Genomic DNA, 23,478 nt, shown 5'->3' on the forward strand with positions numbered 1-23,478 from the left:
CCAGTCATCCTCAGTCAAATTCTGCTCCTTGAAATGAGATTCCATCAGAACCTGGGTCCTTCCACAGGTGCAGCTGTCCAGGCTGCAAGGACAACAGCACTGTGCTCTTCTCTGTTCCCACACCTACAGGCACACAGTTACTGTGCAGCTAACGCAGAGGTGTATAAAGAGATTCACTACGTTGCTGGCACAATGTCTTTCTTACTGCAAAATAACACAGGAAGTCAGGCTGAGCAAAAGTGGTTAACATATACAGCAAACAAACAAGAGCTAAGAGTTCTAGAATTCCCATCAACAGTGATTCACTATTTAACTAAGCTAAGTTATTTACCCAATACAACCATATCTCTGATAAAGAAGTGTGCCTAGAAAGGAGAAGAGATAATTTAGCACCAGGTCAAAGGAAGGTCAATGAAGTGAAAAGTGTCTTACAGACATTTCTAAAGTACATTATGTGACTTGTTCCTAGATCTTATTTCTTCTTTTGCCTACAACTCCTATCTTTCTTTCTCCTTACAGTATTTATTACCCATCTCTACAATAACATTACTCCACAGATTTTTGGAAACGTCATGATGTTTGACAGTGCTTCCCTAATTCAGCTTGTGGTTGTCTCTTAAGTCAAAGCCATTAGAGCCACAGCACCTCAAGCACAGCAACCTCCTGCCCATTTCGAAGGAGACGGAAGGTCAGGGGATGCTTTGAATCCAGTCCTGGGATGACTTCACATCCACGAAGAGGGATAGAAACAATGTGTGTCTTCAGATCTGTCCTGTCCTTGTGGAAAATGAGTTTGTTGTCTTTCACTCGGCACCAGCGCTCACGCCAACGGTTATTTGAGAGCACATTGAGATATCCTGCAATGAAATGAAATGTGAGATGCTTTACTCATAAGTTTTTCTGAAAAACAAACAAACAAAAAAAACCCCACTTATTTTCAAAATAATGCTATCAATTAAACAAATTATTCCTCTTATAATAGGAAGACTGGATGGATTTTTGGAAGACAAGGAAATGATTCTGCCCTGCTTCTTCAATGCAAAATTTCACTGTGCCGACTACCTAGCAAAAAACCATATGAAGATGTGTCCCTGCTCACCTGAAAATGGCTTTATGTATTGTCACTGCAGTGGCTGTGTAAGCTGGAGCTTACTGATGACCAAAACTTCAGTAGGAATGGGAGAGTGAGAGTGTTAACAAGCTAAATACACAGCTGATGTACTCATACAGCTCTTTATAGAAGACCCACCTGCCCAGTTTATAACTGCTATATATCGGTGACTGCCCAAATCTGGGAAAATCACAGCTCCTGTTATGTAATTAAGTGATGACTTAACTTCTGTAACATTCACAGTATCCTGCAGAACTTCTAAGATTCCTCCTCTCAATGTCTGCTTTGCCAAGAGGAACAGATTAGCAGTCAGGTTTACACACTGATGCTACCTTTCCTGATTTCATTTAGAAAGAAGATGGCAACACACTTAAATAAGAATTTAACAGGTCAGTGTTCAAGTTCACAGAAATGAATTAATATTCACTTAAAACTCAAGAGTTAAATACATACTATATAATAATGTAGCATATGTGATAATGTATAATAATAATACTAAATAAAGAGTTAGCTAATTTAGCATAACTTTAAGATGCATGTTTGTTTTTTTTTTCCTTTTTTTCCCCCCATCAATATATCCTAAAATCATAGAACAGAATCATTGTATCATTAAGGTTTGAACAATTTATAAGATCACCTAGTCCAACTGTCCACCTACCACCAATGTTGCCCACTAAATCACGTCCTTACAATAAATCAAGATGTCATGAATAAATAGCATTTTAAACAAACCCTGCTTTCCTTATCATTCGATATGCCAGATGTAGGCAGTATTTAGTCATATCAAGTCATTAAATAGGCAGTTATTTCTTCTCAGTCCCATAGCAATAATCATGCCAAACATCAAAATCAAGACAATCAACGTCCAATTTTTCTGTCCCATTTCATTTGTTAACAAAAAACCCCACCAACAATTTTTTACTTTTCCTTTCTCACTACAGGTACATGAATTTAGTATGCTGCTGTTCCCAAACAGGCCAAGAAGAAATGATACTTTGCACAGACCAGGATCTATGTAAAAATTTTTTCCTCTATCTCAGGTCTGATTTTCATTTAAGCACTTAATCATCTTGGATAACTATCTCTTTGGTTTTCATTAAAACTATGAGTTATCATTATTTTTTTTTCTGGATTTCCCTTCCAACATTACGATTCCAGTGTCAAAGCTTGATCCAACAGGATATAGCAGATCAGAACTGCACACAACTTGGAAGATGCTGTAAAAAAGGAGGATGTGCTCAGTTCTGTGATTTTGGCTCCTTGGGATGATCACTCTCTCCAACTCTACTCCCTCCTCCTCTAACAAAAAAACCTGCGTAGCTGTGCATTATAATAGAATCACTAGAAATGGAAAACCCTTCATGTGCAAGCCAGCTGGCTAGTTTTGAAGAGTCTTTTTTTTTCAGAAATTACTTTTCCCCATCCTTGGTTCCTAACACAGCTCTCAGAAAAGTTCTTCTAACTCCTCATATTTTGCTTTAAAAAGCAGGACTTCATATACTTCCTCCACAATAGCCTTACTTAAACTTTCAGGACTTAATGTGACCAAAATGCCTTGAATTAGCTGGGGCATTAGCACTTCAACTTAATTCATATGGCCAAAGACAAGAGATGTTGAGAGAAGAGCCTTGCTATGACTCTGAGTGCAGGTGGGTTTCTGTTTCTGTTTCCACTCTAGCTGGGTGTCCCCCACAGTGTGATTGCGCTTTTGCCTTTGTTCACGTAAGGCAGAATATTCTAAATTGTAAAAGCCTTCAACTATGGAGCAACCTCCCAGAGGGCATTGCACTCAGGCAAATTTCTGGTGGTGATAAACCCCTGCAAAGACTTCCTGCAATGACTAAAGCCTAGACACTTAAATTTTTCTATAAAATTTGCAAGTGGTATAGCCAAATGCAGACAATAGTAATGGCTATTTTTATGCCCATATGTGAAATAATGGTAGAAGTACTCAGAATTAGACTGTACAGCTGTGGTTAACATCTCACATAATATGAATAATCAACAGACTATGAGACCCAGGAAGTTAAAAGTTTTATGGAAGCCAGATGGTTTGGACGATGCATCTGGCTGGACACAGCTTTTCCCAGCTGTTCCTTTGCTTGATAAATCACATCTTTACTTCACTGATATACAGACATATGCACACACTTATTTAATCAAAAATTTCTTATGGGAATTATTCCCAGAGTGGCCTTGAGAGTCATCTGCAATCTATGAAGTTCTCACTGGTGGTCCATGAATCTTCTTCTTTCACACTGGGCAAGCATCTATTACACTTCATGCACCAAGGATTTCTGCCAGCTGCTGCCTAGTCACAGATTTCTGGGTTTCCCAAGATTTCCTAATCAATTAAAGGGGAAAAATCCAAGCCAAATTCAAAACCTTGTGCAACTGCTTCACAGTTCTCTTGCTATGGTTTTTTTTTTTGTTGTTGGTTTTTTGTTTTTTTTTTTGGTTGGATGGTTGGTTGGTGTAAATTTATTTTAAAATCCAACCTATAGTCACTTTCTATCTATTGGTTTGTTTCCTTCAAAGCCTGTGCTACTCTTTTGTTTATAAAGGCAAACTCTTTCGCACTCGTTTTGAATGATAAGTTCTTGATTATCCTAGTCCTTCAATCTGAGTGCACCTTTCTGATGAGGTAAAAAGGTAAAGTGGTAAAAATCATGGCAGTAAAAGCAAATTCATGGGACTTTCGAGGCTAGAATGTTAAAGATTTTTAGACACAAGCTGCCTTAATGACCCAAAAAGAAAAACAACTTACCACATGTTGGAACATCTTCTTCAGCTGATGAGGTCTGTTCGTCTGTTGATGGCTTTTTCTTTCCTAAACCAATGATCTTCGTTATTTTTTTCCCTGTTACTTTAGTCACAGTGCCCTTGGCTTCTGTTTTTGAACTTTTTTTCCTCTTCACTATTAAGAAAGCAAAAGGCTGCATTTTAGCGTGTTTAAATTATGTAGACAACAGAGAAACTTGAATAAAAAAAAGTAGCTTTGGCAAACAATGCAAAGTAAACATTTGTACAGTTGCAGTCTGCCATGAGATAAACATTACATGTCTTCCTGAATACTGATGCCTATAAATCACCCTTTTGCTATAAAAACTGTGGCATTTGGAAGGTAAGAATAACAAAAATCAAACTTCTAATTTAATTTCAACTAATCAAGCTTGAGGTCTCTTTTCAAAGCAGTCACGGTGTAAGTTTATCCACAGGAATGAACTATTTAGCTTCTACACATGAGAATAAAAATCCAGTCAGATGATCAGACACCATTCTAAACATTTATCTAATAAAAGTTAACAACGACATAATGTGCTTTCCTAGCAATGGGTCTGTTCTTAAGGAATCTAATCACAATAGGCCTTTCAGAAAGACAAGACTTATAAATTAGCTATTAGTAATTAAATTAGTCTAATCAATGTAAGCACTCAATGATTAAAAGCTGGCACTTTTTGTGATCATGATTACTGATCACAAAAAGGATAAAGCTTGCTGAAAGGAGAGAGCTTGCTAACATCCAGTCTGTGCACTGAGCCATGTTGAGCTACTGAAGGTAACATGGCAAAGACTGTGGATATGACTTCAAAAACTGCATATCTGACTAAAATCCTAAGTGGAAGAAAAATAAGAAAAAAAAAAGTTTCTAAAACAGAATTAAAAGGAAGACATTTACTTGCAAAATAAAACCAAAATAATGAAAGTATCACTGTTTCAGAAATGACATTCAGTGGATTTGGATTCTGTCAAAAGAGCAAAAGTCAATCTGTTATCTGACAGGGTTACAAATTTACCCTTTTAATTGCCCTGATTTATGATTCTGATGGAAATTACATGTCGAATAGTTACTGATTGAGCTGTTTTAAGTTTACCCCTCACATCCTTAGTTCCCTTTGCTACTTCCCCAAACAGAAAATTTAGTGATTATGGGCTTGTGTAAACCAAGGAGAAAAAGAACAAAATGTTCACATGAAAAATAATTATCTGAAATGATGAACCGAGAAGAGAAATACACAGAAAACAGAGTAGCAGTTTGGGACTCACAAGGGCATAATTTATGATGGTTAGCTTAATTGCTAGCAAACATGAGAAATGATTTAGTAACTGTATCTGTGGCCAAGATCATATAAATCTTCTACCTGCTGCATGCAGTGCTGAGGGGAAAATGGTGGTTTTGGGGCATGGATAGATTTTTTTCCAGTAAACACCAATGCAGATGTTCTGGCTTCCTAGCAGCACATGCCTCATCAGTATGCTTCCTGCAGGGCACCTGAGCCACTGGTCACTCTGGGACATCTTAGACAACACCTAGATTTCGACTGTGTATGACAGAAGTGCGCAGGGGGCTGCAGAGATTGAAACCTGAGCAGTGGGCTTTCTGAAAGCTTAGTAGTTATGCTGTGAAACACAAGCATGAACTGCAGCTTGTGGAAACCACAATAACTGACATTGTTTCATTCTATTGGGTATGTCAGAGACCTGAATGGTGAGGAAATGACACAGGAAGAAGACAGTGGGAATGAATGAAAAGGCAAGACAGGGCTGGCACCAAAGCCAGTATCGACACACTGTGTTTCCTGCAGCTCACATTACACTTCAGCTTCACAGCTGAGGAAAAACATCAATTTTGTGCCATCTAGAAGATACCAGTGCTACACAGCATGTTAAGGAAATCACACCATTTCCTTTGTTTGGGGGAGAAAACATAGGGTGTGGAGGTGAGTGCACAGGCATTGAGTTTTTTAGATATAAACTCAGGGAAAATGCCCTCAGTTTGGGATATGCCTATGATTACAAGGATTATAAGATATGCATAGCTCCAAAGCAGCACATTTAAATTATATGAATACATCCACAGAAACCCACTGCTATAAGATGATTGCATATATTACAGTATATTAATATATATAATCATACTAATACTTATTTATATGTCCAGACACGTGTATAAAGTGAGAAATATAATATATATGGAATATATGATCCTTCCCTTCTAATATGCAATGATAGTTTTGTTGTTTGTTTGTTTGTTGTTGTTTTTTTTTGTCTATACATCCACTACTTATATTCCCTCTGTACAGTTAAACTTACCATAAGCAACCGTTAGTTGCCTATAGTGGTCGCTCTTGTCCTTAAAAAACTGTACTTCTGAATAGACAAAAAGCCAAATCAAAATTTCCATATTCTGTTTCTTTATACTAATATTGATTTTTCCCACTGATAATTCAAAAGCATTATTAAAAACAAAACAAAACAGGTAGATGTGTTTAACTCTCTATTCATAGCTGCACATATTCTTTGCAGAATGCATCTCTACATTTGAGACATACCTTGTTCTTTTCCATTGCATGCTGTGGTGATGCCATTTTCCACAGCACCCTCCCCATCTGAGCTTGGTCTCTCAGATGACAATTTCTGCAGGGACAAAGAGATCAGTTGCCCTGCCATATCATGTTGTCACCTTCACTGTATTAAGTCTCATCTGTCAATTTATATTATTTATATTCCTATGATTAAAACACTTTTCAAGCATGGATACAATTGGAAGGTAAACAGAAGTTAAGAGAATGTTCAGTTTTAAGCCATTTTTTACAGTTCCATATAGAATTTAGGATAGTACAGAAATCGCAGATTAAGCCTACATCAAAAGATTTTCCTTTAAAGTGAAAAAATCACTGCACATTATATTCTAAACACATTACAAGATTGCACAGTGTCTCTGTGTATTAATATGCTAAACAATGAACAATCTACTAAGCAATGAATGCGGATCAGGTAGGACAAACTTTAAAATGACTTTTTTAAGGAATACTTCACGTGTGCATTTACAATTACAGTTTGTCAGAAAATAATGCATTCCTACCTGGTGCTTAAATATTTTCAGTATTTGCAAAATTGGGGCTTTTGAAATAGATATTAGTACCAATTATCCTGTGGTTGCTGTGTATGGGATAAAGGATGAGGTGTAATAAAGATTACGGTGGCACCACATTCTTCATGAGTGGTGGAGCCATGAAGATGTACAGAATATTGCAAAAAGAAACCAAGGAAAAGTTGTTTTAAGGTGAGCATTTCAGAATACAATTATTTACTGGTATTTCTTTCTACTTTGTTAATGATGTGCTGCTGCTTGTGAGCACGCAAACAGAGCTGCTTTGGGCTTGTGCATAGAAAACATCTGAGCTATTGTGGAAGATAATTTGTTCTTAGTTTCCTGGGTACAATGCAACATAACAATGACTGCATATGATGTCACCAGGGGGAGAGACCGTGCCCTCAGAAATTAGTGATGAAACTTTTGTGGTCTGAAGAACATCCCTTAAACCACTCAGTGTCTAGCAGTGCCTCAATAATAGTTGTGAGAAAGTCAGCAGTAATCATTTTGATAACTTTACCTTTTCCAGCTCTGTTTTATGTACTGGAGAACTAGACAATGGACCGTCAGAATCCACAGTGCCCGTACAGTTGTTGCACACATCTTTTATGACCTTAGGAGCAAAGTAAAAACTTATTAATTACTTACCAAATACAAATTTAAGAAATTATGTATGAATGCAAAGGGGAAATGGAAAGGAGAATCACACAAGCACTCAGTAGGCTGTCAGGTTAGAAAAGCAGTGTTGTGAAGATCTTTCTGTCCACAGCAGTGTGTCAGGCAGGCAGCCACTACGAATACTGCCTTCCAGAGCCATTTCACTTGTGATCTGCAGGAGACATGGTGTCTAGAGGTGGAAGATGTCAGTTTCTAGACAAGCTAAGCTCTGAGGCCCTCCTGAGTAAAGAAACCAAAGTGCTGCTGATTTCCATGCGCTACTTCTGCAATATGAACTTAGCTGACACCACCGAATTACCTGCATTATGATGACAAAAATAGTGGGATTAGATCCAAGGTGATCTTTTTTCTTTTTTGCTAAAAGAAATGACGATTGCTCTACAGTAAATAACTGCAGTGGTATTTCATGACATTTACATTTTATACTTGCGTATTGATATAAAGGTATAGGTCAAAGTAATTGTAAACGACTTCTCAAAATGGTAATGTAATTAGATCTATTTTTAAAATGTTAAAGAAAAATCTCACCGAAATCACTGAGATCTCAATAGAAAATGAAGTTCAAAACTTGAAACTATTTAAATGTAGACGTAAGTGATGACTAAAGCCATCCAAGGATTTCCTAAGACATATATATATATATTTCTAGTGAGGTTCCCACCTGGTGATTATCAGCCCGAAACTGCATATGGTGATGAGAACAGATCTTGACTCTCCTATGCAGATTCATGCCAATGGAAACTAATTATGCTTCTCTTGTCACACATACTACTGCCACCTTACTTGCCTTCTGACTGCGGGAAATACAAGCCTAAGTTAAGTTCCACATGAGTAGTCAGAAAAGATGAGCTAGGTATCCTTCTTAAAGCCATACACAAAATGAAAACTTTAAGTACATATTTGGATAGACTAATAAGTTAACAGCAGACAGAAAACAAAATCAGAATATAACCTCTCCAAGGAGAGTTTTTCAGCATTCAACACATTTAATTAGAGGTTAGCACGACTAATCATTTATGAAAAGCAGATCCTGCCTGACTAACCTGATCTCTTCTATGACCCAATGACCTACTGAGCGGATGAGGAAATGGCAATGGATGTTGTTTACATGGATTTTTGCAAAGCATTTGACACTGTTTCCCACAGTCTTCTCCTGAAGAATCTGGCTGCTCATGGCTTGTATGGATATACTGTCTTCAGGGTAAGAACTGTCTGGATGGCAGGGACCAAAGGGTCGCTGTGAATGGAGTTAAATCTAATTGGTGACTGCTCACAAGTGGTGTTCCCTAGGGCTTAGAATTCAGGCCAGTTTTGAGTTTATCCTCATTAAACTTGTAAATGACAAGAAGTTGGGCAAGAGTTGATCTGTTTTAGTGTTGGAAGGCTCTGCGAAGTATATGAATAAACTGCATCAATGGGCTGAGTGACATTTAACAGGCAAAATGCCAAGTACTGCACTTGGGTCTAAACAACCCCACGCAGCAATATAGGCTTTGGGAAGAGTGGCTTGGAAAGCAGCTTAACAGAATAGCACCTGGGGGCACTGGTCAACAGCCATGAATCAGTGTGCCCAGGTGGCCAAGAAGGCAACTGGCAGCCTGGCCTGCATGAGGAACAGCACGGCCAACAGGACCAGCGAAGGGACTGTCCCTCTGTAGTGAGGAGAATGAGCCTGTTAAGGCCAAACCTCAAAATTAATTGATTCCATGACTCTATTCTGTACACACTAGTAATCACCCACTACTAGATTACAGCCACAGCCACACGAGGACAGCAGAGCCTGACTTGCTAAGGAAGAGAGACATCATACCCTGCCGGAAACTTTCCTGATAGACATGCAGACTTTCCCCTTTAAATGTACATGACTGTTTACACATCCTGCTCTCTCTTTTTCCCCACTTGTAGCAAGTCTGGGTAGGAACAAGGAGGACTTGGTCTGAGAACTACCAGGTACAGGGATAACAGCAATTATCTAATTGTCAAAACCCAGATTTCCTTAAATAGGAAGTGGGATAATAACAGCCTCTTCCCAGTTTTGAACTGAACAGTTTTGATGTAGCAACCATTAAATAGCTGAAGACATCATTAAACACAGTTTAAAGTTATTTTCTCAGCAATGAAGTTCCCTGTAAGGGTGAAGCTAAGAAAAGCAAATGTTTATGGACTTACAGAGACCTTAATGAAACAACACATGAGCACTTCATAAATTAAAGGCACTATACCACATAAAGACTGGAAGAGAACCAGCTCTATATTACAGATGGAGAGCTCAGACCTGAAAGATAAATTAAATCACTCACTCAGTGTCACAAAATCTAAGCATAGGAGGGAAATGAACCTACATTTTTAGTTCCAAGTATCTAAGATGTTTCAGTATCCTTTCATGACTGTCTGAACTTCCCTGTGTTTCTTCTCAGAAACAAAAGCCCAGTATTACCAAATTCATGGCACTGGGTGTGCTTTCTAATGGAAAATGTAGATATTTGTTTCTCTGTATTGCTTTCCTTTCAATTACTGGTCTTCAGTTAGAGAAAACACAGTTTCTGGGAACATTCATTTCTGTCTTCTGCATGACCCTGATTCAATGGCTCTTGTTTTCAGCATCTGCTCACACTACACAATTAGTTAATTCTGGCAAAAGCAGATACTAATGGGAGTTACGGACAGAACAGAGGGAAATGATTTGGCAGAGCTAACTGAATAGTATGTGCAAAGTCATCCACTTAAGTAAATACGGTTCTTATCATACCTCACATACCTAAGGAGAAGCTAAAGTGTTTAATTGGGTTGCAATTAAATTTTGATTGAAAAAATAGAACACTGCCAAATGGAAGTTCATGTTAAGATCTGAAGAAAATGGATTTTCAAGGATTCCACACTTCATCTGGGCTCAAGGGGTTTGTTAGCAAAGGCTTCCTCATCACCTTCTATGTGCAATATAATTGTGTTTGATGCATAGCACAAAATTCATACTTTCAGAGCTCACCAGGATGAAATGCCTTTAATATATAATGGTTGCCTGGATGCACTCTCTATAATTACGTTTGCAGACAGCTGCCATTATAAATGAGGTTTTCACATGCTTATAGCTTTAACTCAAAATGTTAAGGATAAAACATTCCACCCATGTTGCCAACTTGCAGACTTTCTGTCACAAGACTCAAGAGTTCTTGTCAATCTTCTATAATATTCCATCCCTTGGAGTCATATGACAACAAAAGAATGCTGTTTTCATTAAAAAATACTTGTGAGCAAGAGCAGGGAGAGGTCAGCAAACTTCTATACTTCTATCTGTTGCAATGGAATGTATGAAAATATGAATAAACATATAATCTCAACAATTCCAAAATTAGAAAGCAAATAAAAGAAATCCCCAACTGTGTGATTTTTAATGAAAAGGCATGAATTGGGAGGCTGTATTGTGATTACTTTGTAATGGAGCATACTCCATTAATAGCTTAATTCTTCCCACACATAAGAAAAGGGAAATCATTATTTTCTTCTCACTGTAAATGCATTATATATTACATATGCACATGCACATGGTGATCTGCCAGGAAAATCAAACTAAGATTGTAAGCATGCTATGTATTAAAATAATTAAAATATATGAACAAATGTAACCAGAAGACAGAAGACCTTTCATTTGTTTGGACAGCTTCAAAACTAAATACATTTAAAATAATCTCTTGCTATTCCATCACAATATTTTAAATATCACAGTTACAATAACAATATTACAATTAGATTTCAGAACTGCCTCTTTCAAATGCAGATATGGAAAAAGCTTGTGCAGCCTGAACTGAAATATTTTTATTCATTTATGTTATAGGAAGGTCTTGAATCCCCAGCTGGGTCTGGATATGCAAATGTATTGCATTGATGTTGGCGCCATGAGGAATGGAAGATTCCCTGCCCAAAGCGGCTGATAATGACGGGTGAAGCCAGTGGAATTTTTTGCCATGTGGTATGTCCAGAATATTTCTCTTTATAAAAGCCTACTACACAAGCACTAAAATTTACTACAGATCTTTCCTACCTGCAATCACACACAAATTTCTATGTGTACTTTATTTTAAATGACAAGTCAAAACTGCAGGCAAAACAGTTGCCCTACATTTATTCTTTTTACATGCAAAATCAGAAGAATCAAATTAGCTTTCATCCAGATCCTTCAAAGATCCAATTGCCAGATAAAAACAAGGGCTATGCTGTAAAGCCAGAAAGTCAGCTTACTTACCATACCCTGCCACAAAGAAACCCAGCAAATTCTGGGCAGAAGTACTAAGAATGCAGCTGGTTCCTTGTGGTTGAACTTTTTGGTAACTGATAAGGAGTAAGACTAAAAGCACTCCCTGTGTCTAAAGAGCTTACAAAACTTTGTCCTGAAAGATACCACGGGATGAGGTCAGTCACAGACTGTACTTACCACAGAGTGTTTTCATGACACTCACAGGAATTTAATGTCTGTAAGACAGACACCATCTCCCAGGCAGAGAAAAGATTAAATTTGACTGAGTTCAAAAGAAATGAGAGAGAAAACTGATACTTCTGCTTCATTTCTTGAAGGATACTTGTTTCATTTCTTTATGTAGCCAGACTAGATATTAATCCAACCAACCAAACAAGCCTCATGTCTCCACCTACCCCTATGTTTCACAGAATATAGGAAATGCTAGAAGTGGGGAGGACTCATGTTCCCTACCTCTCATCTCTTCTTATTAGCTCTTACATTGGGAGTATAGTCAAACTGAAATCCATGTATGCACAACCAAGTAGAGGGAAACGCATTCGGCTCTAGAGTTACTCCAGCAGTTCTTGCTCCTGAAGAACCTCTTGCTCAGTGCTGTAGGAGTTCTGGGACTTTTGGCATAACTAAATTCTAAATTCATAACTACATTGGACCTCTTATGCACTACATACATTCACATTAATTTTATCCTACTTAACAGAACACCAAAGCTCTACTAGCACCTTAAAGAGAAGAAATGCCTGAAGAAGTTTACCCACAGAAATTAGAAGAAAAGCAGAAATTATTCAAATAGTCTATGCAGTAAGTCCTGAAAATAAACCCATTTTACTTTATGTACTGGAAAACATCATCCTGAAGCATTCCCTACCCTGAAAAGATTCATCTTTCTGTCTTATTGTCATTTCTCTAAGTAAACTGGGGATGAGATTCCAACAGATTAACAGCCAGCAAGCCTATTTTAATGCATGTATACTCCCTTAAAAATACTTTCCTGGCATATCTAACCAAGACAAACCCTGTGTCCTCATTCTTGTATTGCTACCATGAAGACTATTTCCATATATGGCCACTGGACCAGACAGAGCTCAGGACAGGCAGTGCTGGGTGGCTGGAGGCATTGCCCTGCATGGGGAGCAGTGCTCCTGCTCAGGGCAGCACCTCCACACCAGGCAGTGCAGGGATGCAGAATGCATTTCAAGCCATTAATCTGAGCTGGGTACTGTTTAAATAATTTGCCATGCAAAGCTGCAAGTAGGAGAGAGAAGGAATGCTGTCTAGTGGGGAATGGACAAGATGCAGTCTCAGCCCTCCCAAATTCTGCTCTGAGATTTGCTTGCATTTGTGATTTTAGCCAGGAGCATAAAGAAAATGTACCCCCGAGAAAGCAAGCAAATAGGATGTTTGTGGTTCCTTATTCATTGCTTTTTAAGAAAATATTACATATAGCATCTGCTTTGTTTTTTCTTTTTTTTTTTTTTTTTGTTAAGTACATCTTTTCCCACCTTGCCAGTCACACAAACCCACTGGTTCACGTGACTGCTGGACACCCCCCAAAAAAGCCAGGGTTCTCCTGCTCTGCCCAAGCACACCAGAAGGGAACTTGCAGGCTGTTACAGCTTCAACGTGCAGCTCAGACCTCTGAGCCTGCAGGCTTTGCCATCATTGCATTGCACTGGTGATGAGGTGCAGAAAGAACCCAGTCTGATTGTCCCAGGACACTGTGCATGCCTACAGTTACTTGTAAACCAACAAATGCTGTATGAAAATCTGTTGTTCTCAGCATGCATCCCCGTACTGCATTTCTACTCAATTAGTTTTTCGGTACAATCATTTAGCTCTTGACTTCTCCCAGCTAAAAAAATGGAGATAATAACAACTTTAGGGAGCTTTGCTTCAGCCAAGAAAGTAATGTTTGAAGTATTTTGAGGTCTTCAGCTGGAAATTCCCATAGAAAGTAAAAGCAGACAAAAAGTGTTTACAGTTACAAGCTCAGTTTTCTGCTGATTTGAAATGGTAAACAAAGAGATATGCCAGTAGCTTATTCTTCGGTAAAACTCAGTCCACTTTAAGACTGAAGCCACTTGGCCCTCTCACTAAGCTCAATGTATTGGGTGGGGAGAAAGGTTTTCTAAGATTTTCACAGGAGTTAACATGCAGTTATCAAAGATGGAAGCTGGGTAGGCCAACTCAGCAGTCTTGTGAGGAGCACATAGGGTGACTGAATGACAAGCTATGATTTTCTTCTATCTTTGGATAAAGTCTTTACAAGATCAGGACAATGGCAAATGCAGATACAAGGATAGATACATTATATGCTCGATTACAGACCTTGAAGTGAAGAGCTGCTTCACACCATAAACTGAAGAAAAGTTAACTAAGGGTGCTTACCATTAGGAAAAAATAACAATAAAGGACAAGATACAGAAATGACCGATAGATTAACTATAACGTATGATAGATAAGTGGTGAGTGATAAATCAGAAATTCATTTTTTCAGGAGGTATCTCTAGGAGGAGGGGAAGGCCTTGGAGCCAGACACCATGACCATTTCCTTCTCCTATTGGTCTTCTACAATAAGCTGCTTCAGAAATAATTTCTTTGGCATCCACATATTTATAATATGAAGGGCTGTTTTCTGTGGCCTAGTTTGAAGGCCCTGCACACTGAACGTATTCATCTGTGTGAATGAAGCCACTAAACAAGCATCCTCTTGTAATCTTCTTAGTAGTCCTTTTATTTCTAATGTAGCATTTCCCAGGGATGCTCACAAATATGAGTGTAGTTTCCATCAGTCTGTTGGATGTGCTGAGACAAACAGGAAGATTTAAGACCTCACTTGACCACAAATGCACAAAAGCGCACACAGATGCTCATATACTCCAAGCGCACATGGAAAAAGCTCATGTTTGGGTCAAAGTGTGTAACTGCATACATTTTTTCATGTACATTTTTGTGGGAACATTTTAGGACTCAAGTTTGGAAATTTCCACCACTTTATGTTCTACATGGTATTACTGCTATGATCTCAGCTGTAGCCTGGATTTTATACCAGTTATGCTCAATGCTCTGCAATCATGACAGGCTCTTTGGTGACATCAGCTATCTTTTTCAGCAAAAGAATTTGTTAGCTGGTAAACCTGAAACTCCCTTTGTGGTTTCCAGTCTAGACTACAATTTGCACATTTATCAGCTGTTTTCTTGGTGTCATCTTAGCAAAAAAAAAAAAAAAAAAGTCTAAACTATTCTGCATTTATTTCAACTCTACTTGTTCTAATACCCCTCATCTTTCAATAGGTATTTGAAAAATTGTTTGCTTAAGCAAATGCATTTTATAGAGATTACATCTGACTTTAAAAAGATCATCTAGTTTAGCTTTCATGGGAAAATCTGGCCTCCAAATCCATTTTGAGCTTTTCAGGCTCAAGAGTAAAGCTTTAACTTGATACTTGCATACAGATTTCTTCATGGGAACCTGTTGTTCCCAAGCAATAACCTCGCTCCACTGGCATGTATTCATATAGCATCAGTGACAGTGAGGGTGTGTTATGATTAAAAACTAAGGATGCAGAGACCCTTTGCAAGTTATACAGATTTGTCTATTGTCTGTTTATTACCTACAGAAATTACAATCTTCACAAGCTCATTCTAAGGGCTGAATGAGTAAAACCAAAGTATTTTCATAATTAAAAAAAAATCAACAACAAAAACCACAATTTTTTCATACATTTTAAAATACACAAAATAACTAATTTTATTTGTCTGTAGAGCTATACTTCTCAAAGCTGTGGAGTTGTTGCAAGAGCTGCACAAACCACTGTGTGCTGTCTTGCTATTTATATTGTACAGAATGGAGAATGCTGCTGCAGCACTGAGAACCTGGAAGCTGAGCATACAGTAGCATTGCCATGTTGTTGGGATAGCTTTTCTGAGAGAGCTCTGCAGCAAGAGGAACTAAATAAAGTGTTGTCAAACTGTCTCCACGTGCTCTATGGATGACAGCATACTGTACAGCCATTCGACCTCAGCACACACAACTGTGCCAAATGTAAAACATTACAAAACCTTTTTTCTTTTTTTCTTAAGTAGTAGGAATGCATCTGGGATATGGGAAAATCTAGTACTGTTCTCTGTGAAGGAAGCTTTATGGGAAAAAAAAACAACAACAAAAAAAGAAAACGGGTTTTATGAAAGAAAATCTGATAAGTGCCAATGTATTCAGCTTTACTAAACCCAAGTTTAGAACGAGACAGGAAATAATGGAGCAGTTGCTATGATCTAACTGAAGTGGAATTCCCTCAGCAAAGAATATGACTGATGAATTTCTTTTCATTCCCATCAATGTTTTTGAATTCAAGGTGAGATAATAGGTCACTCAGATGCTCCTTGTTTTAAAACTTCTCAAGATTCCAGTATCGGATGACTACTAAAAACAATGATCAGTTTGTATTAAAAAGAGAAAACGGAGTGGATTTTTTAAGACAAAGCGCAAACTCCCATTCCAAACCAAACATGGACATCCTGCAAACCCCCAAAAGGTATATTCTGATGTTGCAAAATCGGAAATTACATCTTAATTTTCCACGTGGTCAGTTAGCCCACAGCAGAGCTCATACCTCTTAAACTGCATTTTCTCTCTCCTCCCTTCTACAAAAAGAAAAAAGAAAAAACATACCCCAAAAACTGTCATCAGGAAATTCCTATCTGTTTAATTCAATTGTGTTTGGAGAAATACAATTTAATCTCAGCAAAATAAGTACCATATAAGGTTAGATCGGAGCACAGCACTGAGTATGCCTGATCGGTCTTATGCATTTAGACTTTCAACATGCATTTAAAAGGCTGGATTTAAAGGTCTTAAACCAAGCCACTAAAAGTGCAGTGGTTTCCCACACTACCTTACTGAACTCCGTTATCCATTATCTGAGACTGGCAAAGTCCAGTATAAAACTGCCACCCTTGCACCACAACTTTCCACATTTTCAGACACTGAACAGAAAGGTGAAAAATGACAAGATCCTGTTTCTCAGAACTGTCTTTTCCAGAGCAAACTATAATAGAGGATGCACTGCTTCATGAGAACCAGTGAACTTTAACTGACTTCAAGAATCTGAATATTTTTTTTCCACCTGAGCAATTCAAGCAGGTACCTCCTTGGAGTTACCTCTTTTATAAAAAGATGACTGTGATGGTGGTATGCCCAATTTTGCCCATTTTGGTAGCCTTAACAGCTATGTTGATGCACAAAAAGCATGCTGAGTGCCAGCTCCCTTTACCTGAGGGAATCTGAACCACCAAATCTTTCTGGAGAATGACTTAAGAGATAAAAATGGAAAGAGAATTGTCCCCTCTTGGTGCCAATTACTGCGCTGCTAGCAGTGAAAAGCACATGCACCCCCAGCAGCTGTGTGACACAGAGCTTCTGGTTGCCCAAGGAGATGCCTAAAGGCCAGACTGCTAAGTCTGGATTTCTGCAGTCTCAGACTGGATGGGATTTAAGTGGTTACCCCATACCTTTAGCCACTGCTCTGCCTGCTCTTTGCTCTGTACTGCCAGAACTAGTGCATCCGCTCCTTGGTGTGAGATTTTCAGCTCGTGTTTCTTCTTTTTGCTGTCCTTGGGGATGTAGGTGATGCTGCAGTCATTCAGGAGAAGCTCCATCTGGGGCTGCTGGTCCTTGGAACTTTTGTAGCACTGTAAAATGTAAGGAAAGGTCAAAAGTTAGATCTCATCTTTCTGAACTTTGGAGGAAAGCTGTTATTATGTAGAAATTCTATTTTTAATATTTTCCACAGACATCTTTACCACATTACATGATCTTAGCCACTGCTAGCTTCACATCTATCCTTCTAATTCACAATGAAAAGAAAAATTGCTTCCAGACTGTTATTAATAGAGATCTATTGCTGCAGGATAGGTATAACATATAGAGGGCGTTAAGGATCTCTATGTTATCTTTATTATTCAACCCTGGCCTCTATTAGATATGGAGAGGGTGATTTTGGGTGTCTCTGCACAGGTAGCAGCAGAACATGTTTGTACAGGTAATGACTTTCAAGCCCAGATGCTGATCCTGCCCACCAGCACCATCAAGGCAAACCTGGGGCCTACATGCTGCCATCACTCAGGAACAGGCAGACACTTTATTCAGCTGCCCTTTTTGTTCAGATAAGCAGCAAAATTTTTCACAGTGTGGAAAGAGGGTGAGGCCACAGGACTGTAGTTTTTGAGCTAATTCCCTTTCATCATTCACTGCAAAAAAATCACAAAAATGTTGGTCTACTCTTTAAGTTTACAGCTAAAATTATATGAATTACTCATTTTTATTTTTATTTTTTTTTCCCTCAGTAGCAAATGCTGTCAAAGAGCAGCCATTCTGTGCTGAATTACTGATGACTTAATCTGTGTTTGAACTGGTAATTCAAAGGTGAAGAGTTTCACACTATGTCACATGTCCTGCTGACCTAGTTCCTGTTCTTCTAGCACATCAGTATAACTGATACCAAACTGCAGAACAGTGTTCAGCTGTGTATTTGAATGCCAATAATTTTATATACCAATGTAAGTTGGGCTTTTACTCATACAAATAAATATGAAGGCTAAAAAGGTATTTGGAATTAAACACTGACTAGTATATACATATGCAGAGTATATGTATAAATGTGAACAGAATGAAGCACATGGACTTCTGCATATTCAGGCCATGAAGCAAACTATCAGGAGAGCGGTAGCTCTTAGAAGGATGTCATAAATACTCCAACTTATACTGAACAAGTACAGCCACTTTCTGCAAACCACTCATCATCTTCCTCTCTCTCCAAGGCCAATTAACTCAGAATTTCTCCTGCTTGGTCACAGCTTTTAAGGTTGTAATTGAAAAAAAAAAAAAAAGTTATGGAACCTAGAAAACATACTTTAGTCACTTTAAGCAGCGATTAATCGCATATAGATTCCTTTACATTAATTATTTTTTTTTAAATAGTAGTTATGCATTATTAAATGTGAAGTATTTATAGATTAGTTGACTTTATATGAAATACAATTCCCTACTAAGTCTTATTCTTAATGTCTACTTCTAATTAACACATTTTTGTACTATGATGAAAGCTGCATTGATAATGCAGGCAATTTCTAATCCCTCAGAACATATATTTGTTTTACTTCCATATCTCCTAAGTTATATGTCCAAGTCCTCCTTCAAACAATAAACCAATCTTGTGTAATTTGGTCATTAAACTCCTATTGGGATTTTTATTTTCTTAATACCCATTACAGAATTAATGAAAGACAATCCCCATAAAGAGAGAAAACTTTGCAGACCACACATGTGGCTACAGGAAAAAAGAAAAAAAAATAACATATTTCTCTATAGAACAACAAACATAATTCTAGAAGAAATACTGTGTGACTTCTGAGAAAATTTGCTTCTTTTTCTTCTTTCTTCAAGCTGTAATTGTATGGTCCTGAAACCTGATTTGGTTCAGTTATATGTTGAAAAAATGCTGAATAAAAATAGTGATGTTACAACAACATAACACAAACCAAATCACATTAAACATTTCTTTTGTTTGTGGATACAAGCATTAAATCCTCAGTAACCATGAGAAACTAGCAAATGAACTCCAGCTAGATTTCCAGAAGCCTCTTACCTGGGGATCACTATTTCATATCGTGGCAGTTCCCATTCAGCCAATAACTGTTAATGTATTTGGAAAGTGAACACCCCTAAGCTGTCCTGTACTCATGTAGAATAGTGAGGTTCTACAGAAAATTTTCTATCACGTTAATCAGCCTTTGATACTTCAGATATCGTAGTAATTACTAGTTACATAATTAGCTGCACTGGAAGACTGGAAGGCCCCAGCTGACATGTTACTTTAAGCATCAGATAGCTTTAAATATCATAGAAATGAATCTCAGTTAGACCTTCTTTTCAACAAACAAAAAGACTTCTATAAGCTGACAATTTACTAACTTTCAGAATCTTTTACTGGTGCCTCCAATCATTCAGAAACATGACAGATTTGCTTAAGAAACAAATATATCCACTAACAAGTGGATGTATTTCTATAATGCAGCTGTGCATCATGTGAATACTGCATCTGTAATTACTGCAGAACAGATGGTGAAGGTTTAGTTTAAAGTGTATACATTACAACAGCATATGCTGCCAAGTGAGTTCTCAGTCTAACAAGGGACTTTTCTCTCCAGCAGTCTGATCCAACAGTTCATACACAAAGCTCCCTGTGAGAGTTTTGGTCCACAGGGAATGAAAGATTGGATTTATAGTTTCAGCAATTTTTTTTTCCAAATGAAATACAGTAAAAGCTAATAGGGTAGACTTTCTTTCCTATATCAGGGAACTGACTGGGTTTAAGAGCAATAAAAGTCTAAGTTCTAAGTAGTTACATGATACGCTTATAATTTCAGTAGTTTTCAGATTCTTGGGTAAATCATAACTGAACTTGTTGGTAAGGTTACCGTAGACTTGGCCACTGTTTGCAGAACTTATTCCAAAGCTAAATCTCTATAAAAATAAATACATAGTCTAAAAGGTAGAAAGAAAATACAGTCAGATAGAAATAAGAATTACCAGTAGTTTGTTTTCTTTGATAACACACAGTAGTTTGGTCCATTGCCCAAATCGTTTCTTTCTAAGTAGGAAGGCACAAATTTTGGCATCCTTCACCAGATCCATAGAGGCCTCCTCAGAAGGCCACTGATGTCTCATTTTCTTCCCCTTTCCATCCTCTTCCTCTTCATCATAGGATTCATAAGAGCTGCTCATAGCATCTGAGTCATAATCTTCAAGAAAAGCATGAGTGTCAAGTTAGAACATTTAGCCATGAAGTGTACAGAAATAACTGAAAAGCTCAGCAGGGTACCTTTTTAAGCTAAGGCTTTTGAATGTCAGTCATGAACAAACTACTGTTTCAGTGCTTAGTAATATCAGTACATTAAGTTAATTGAATAAAAGATGTGATTCCATTACGAAATTTTATAGGAGACAGAAGGTGTTGAAGCCTTGTGAATTTTAATTGAAAAACAAGCTGGGAATAAATAGCTTTACTATCTTCAAAGTGTTACTTGGCAGATACTTTCATCTTTTGTAGTTCTTTTACAGAGAAAACCTCTTTCTCTCTCTGAGATTGCAGAATGTAAGCACAGAAATGTAAATATCAATACAGCATATTAAGAAATAAATACTGCATGTCACAGGAATAAATTTGGAGGTACTATCTACCTGTCATAATATTTCTTGCAGTTCACAATTACAGCACCTGAAGAGATATGATTAATGTTGCAGATGACAATGTGCCCTGAACTATGGGTTCTGCTCATAGCCATTCTGCAAAAAAACCTCTTACTATGTGCTTAGTCAAAGTAGTTTAATCCTTCTCCAACTTTAATGAAGAAATGGCAAGATTCCTTTTTAATTACAAAATTTTTGTTTAGTCCTTAAGCTTTCAATAAAGCAGACAGCTCTCTGGCAGTCCCCTCTACTACAAGACTAATTTTCTTTTACTACAGAGCCCTAATTTTCACCATGCATATTTAGTTGATGTGGGTATATCTGTAGCCCCTCAGATAATAACTGAGATATGAAGACACACTTGTTTTCCAGTGGCACATGGAGAAGTAAAGAAACTTCCCACGGAGAAGAATTGCTTAGAATATTCCCAGTAGATAAAATTTCACCCAAATACTTCAAAGGAAGAAAATCTCCCATTTGCTTTAGCAAAGTACCTGGGACACAGCCTGGTACACTGGAAAGAGACCCATGGCAGTCAGGAACAAGACAAGGGTCTGAATTGCTGGTGAGCTTATTGTGTGTCTATCCCAACCTATGTGCAACTGACAACAGGATACACCCAGAGCTCTTCACCTCCAAATTGACCTCAGATACTCTGATCTCATCTGCGGCAGCATAAAAGTTTATGCAATAGTTTGATCTTCATTTAAAAGAGAAGTTTAAAAAAATATAGATGAGGCTGCACTGGAAATTATAATTAAGATCTGAAAATGTATTGTGCACATGTACATGTCAATGGACTCTCAAGATTTTGGAGTGGTGGTGGTGGGGAGAAAGGAGGGAAATACAAGGACCCAGTAGGAAAAAAAAAGAGTGAAAAGCATCTGTCCAAAATAAACTATTTGGGGGTTTTGCCAAATCTAATGAAATGTGAGTGACTTTAATGATTTCTAGGTACAGTAAGTAGAATGAAAGTTTCCTTGATACTAATGATATTACAAAAATATTCTCTAGGAATATTTGCTTAATATAATTGCATCTATCCCAAAAGCTATTTAATAGTTTATTCTTTCATTTCTTGTACCTCCAGAAATTTGCTGTTATGGTCTTCTTTAACCTCAACAGTCTGATCAGCTATAGGTTCCATCTTCGGTTAATACAGTGCTTATTTTAATAGCCGCGTAGACTAGGTTTTGTGAAAATTTTGATTGAGTGTAGATAAATTACTAATGGTATATTAAATTTAGAAGAAACTTAATTACGGAAGAAGAGTGGATGATTTTTAATACAAATTAAAAGCTTAGAACATAAGAAGATTTAGCAAAATCACAGCAGGGCGGTGGCACTTTTGCACTAATAAGTCAATGTGAAAAAGCTTTAAATGTCTGGGTATATATACTAACATTTATGTAAGTATTAATTAAATTTGAAGGCTGATATCCTTTATATTTTTATGGATTTAGATGGTTAAGTACAAAAAGATATCAGTTTCATACTGTGCCTTTTTTTTTCCTAGGTGATCCATGCTATTAATATCTGTGCTATTAATATTTTCCTGCCTGAGTATGACTTTTGTTTAATAACAAAACATAAGTCAGCAGCTAACCAGATTGTAAGGTATAGCAGGACCACCCTGCAGCATTTCAAGCAAGGATGTAAGAGGAGTGGTCCTGCTGCCCTGCTAAGTTCCTTCATTTACTTTGCATTATATGAAATTCCTTCTTATCTTGAATTTCCCAGCTAAATTAAGAGCTGCCAACTACCTTGGTATGGTTTTTATATTTAGAGCTAAAACACAATGTCAAGCAAATTTCCCTGCCAAGTAGTGTACAAATGTATAATTAATGTTTTAAGGTGATGCCTATGCAAGTACTTTAAGGACACAAATATTATTTTATGCTTTTGCTTTGGTTCAGATAATAGAAAACAGCAAAAAAAAATGGAGGCAGATATCCTTTTAATCTTTGACACACGCAAACAACAACAAAAAAGAACAGACCATACACAAGTATTAAATTACCCCACCCAGTAAAAGAGTAGAAAAAGGGAAAAATTTTGCAACTTCTTATTATAAAACACCATGCATGCATTCTCATTACTGTGCCCTCATCTTGTCTCCTCTTAAGTGCAGTGAGTCTTTGCAAAAGTACTGGAATTTGATAGAGAGTATTTGTATGCTGCCAAAGGAAGTTTTAATGGTCACCTGGGGGACTACCCTATGCCTTTTGCACAAAACGAGTAGTTACTATAACACTGACATGCATTAAACATGGCTTATGGGAGTCAGTATAAATGATGTGTTGCTACAT

The 23,478-nt window shown here is 37.5% G+C and overlaps 1 protein-coding gene across 6 annotated transcripts in view; it reads right to left on the minus strand.

Moving 5' to 3' along the window:
* AFAP1 (actin filament associated protein 1) overlaps window positions 1–23,478 on the minus strand; it is a 107,805-nt gene that overhangs the window by 20,078 nt on the left and 64,249 nt on the right. For all 6 annotated transcript variants that reach the window (XM_015862718.2, XM_015862717.2, XM_015862716.2 and 3 more), the window contains 6 exons: window positions 20,510–20,721; window positions 17,431–17,610; window positions 7,510–7,602; window positions 6,445–6,529; window positions 3,879–4,028; window positions 646–857 (listed from right to left, as the gene is read on the minus strand). In XM_015862718.2, coding sequence (XP_015718204.1) covers window positions 646–857; window positions 3,879–4,028; window positions 6,445–6,529; window positions 7,510–7,602; window positions 17,431–17,610; window positions 20,510–20,721 — 932 coding nt within the window. The remainder of the gene's footprint in view (window positions 1–645; window positions 858–3,878; window positions 4,029–6,444; window positions 6,530–7,509; window positions 7,603–17,430; window positions 17,611–20,509; window positions 20,722–23,478) is intronic.

The sequence above is a fragment of the Coturnix japonica genome, chromosome 4, assembly GCF_001577835.2.
Source record: "Coturnix japonica isolate 7356 chromosome 4, Coturnix japonica 2.1, whole genome shotgun sequence".
Lineage (NCBI taxonomy): Eukaryota > Metazoa > Chordata > Aves > Galliformes > Phasianidae > Coturnix > Coturnix japonica.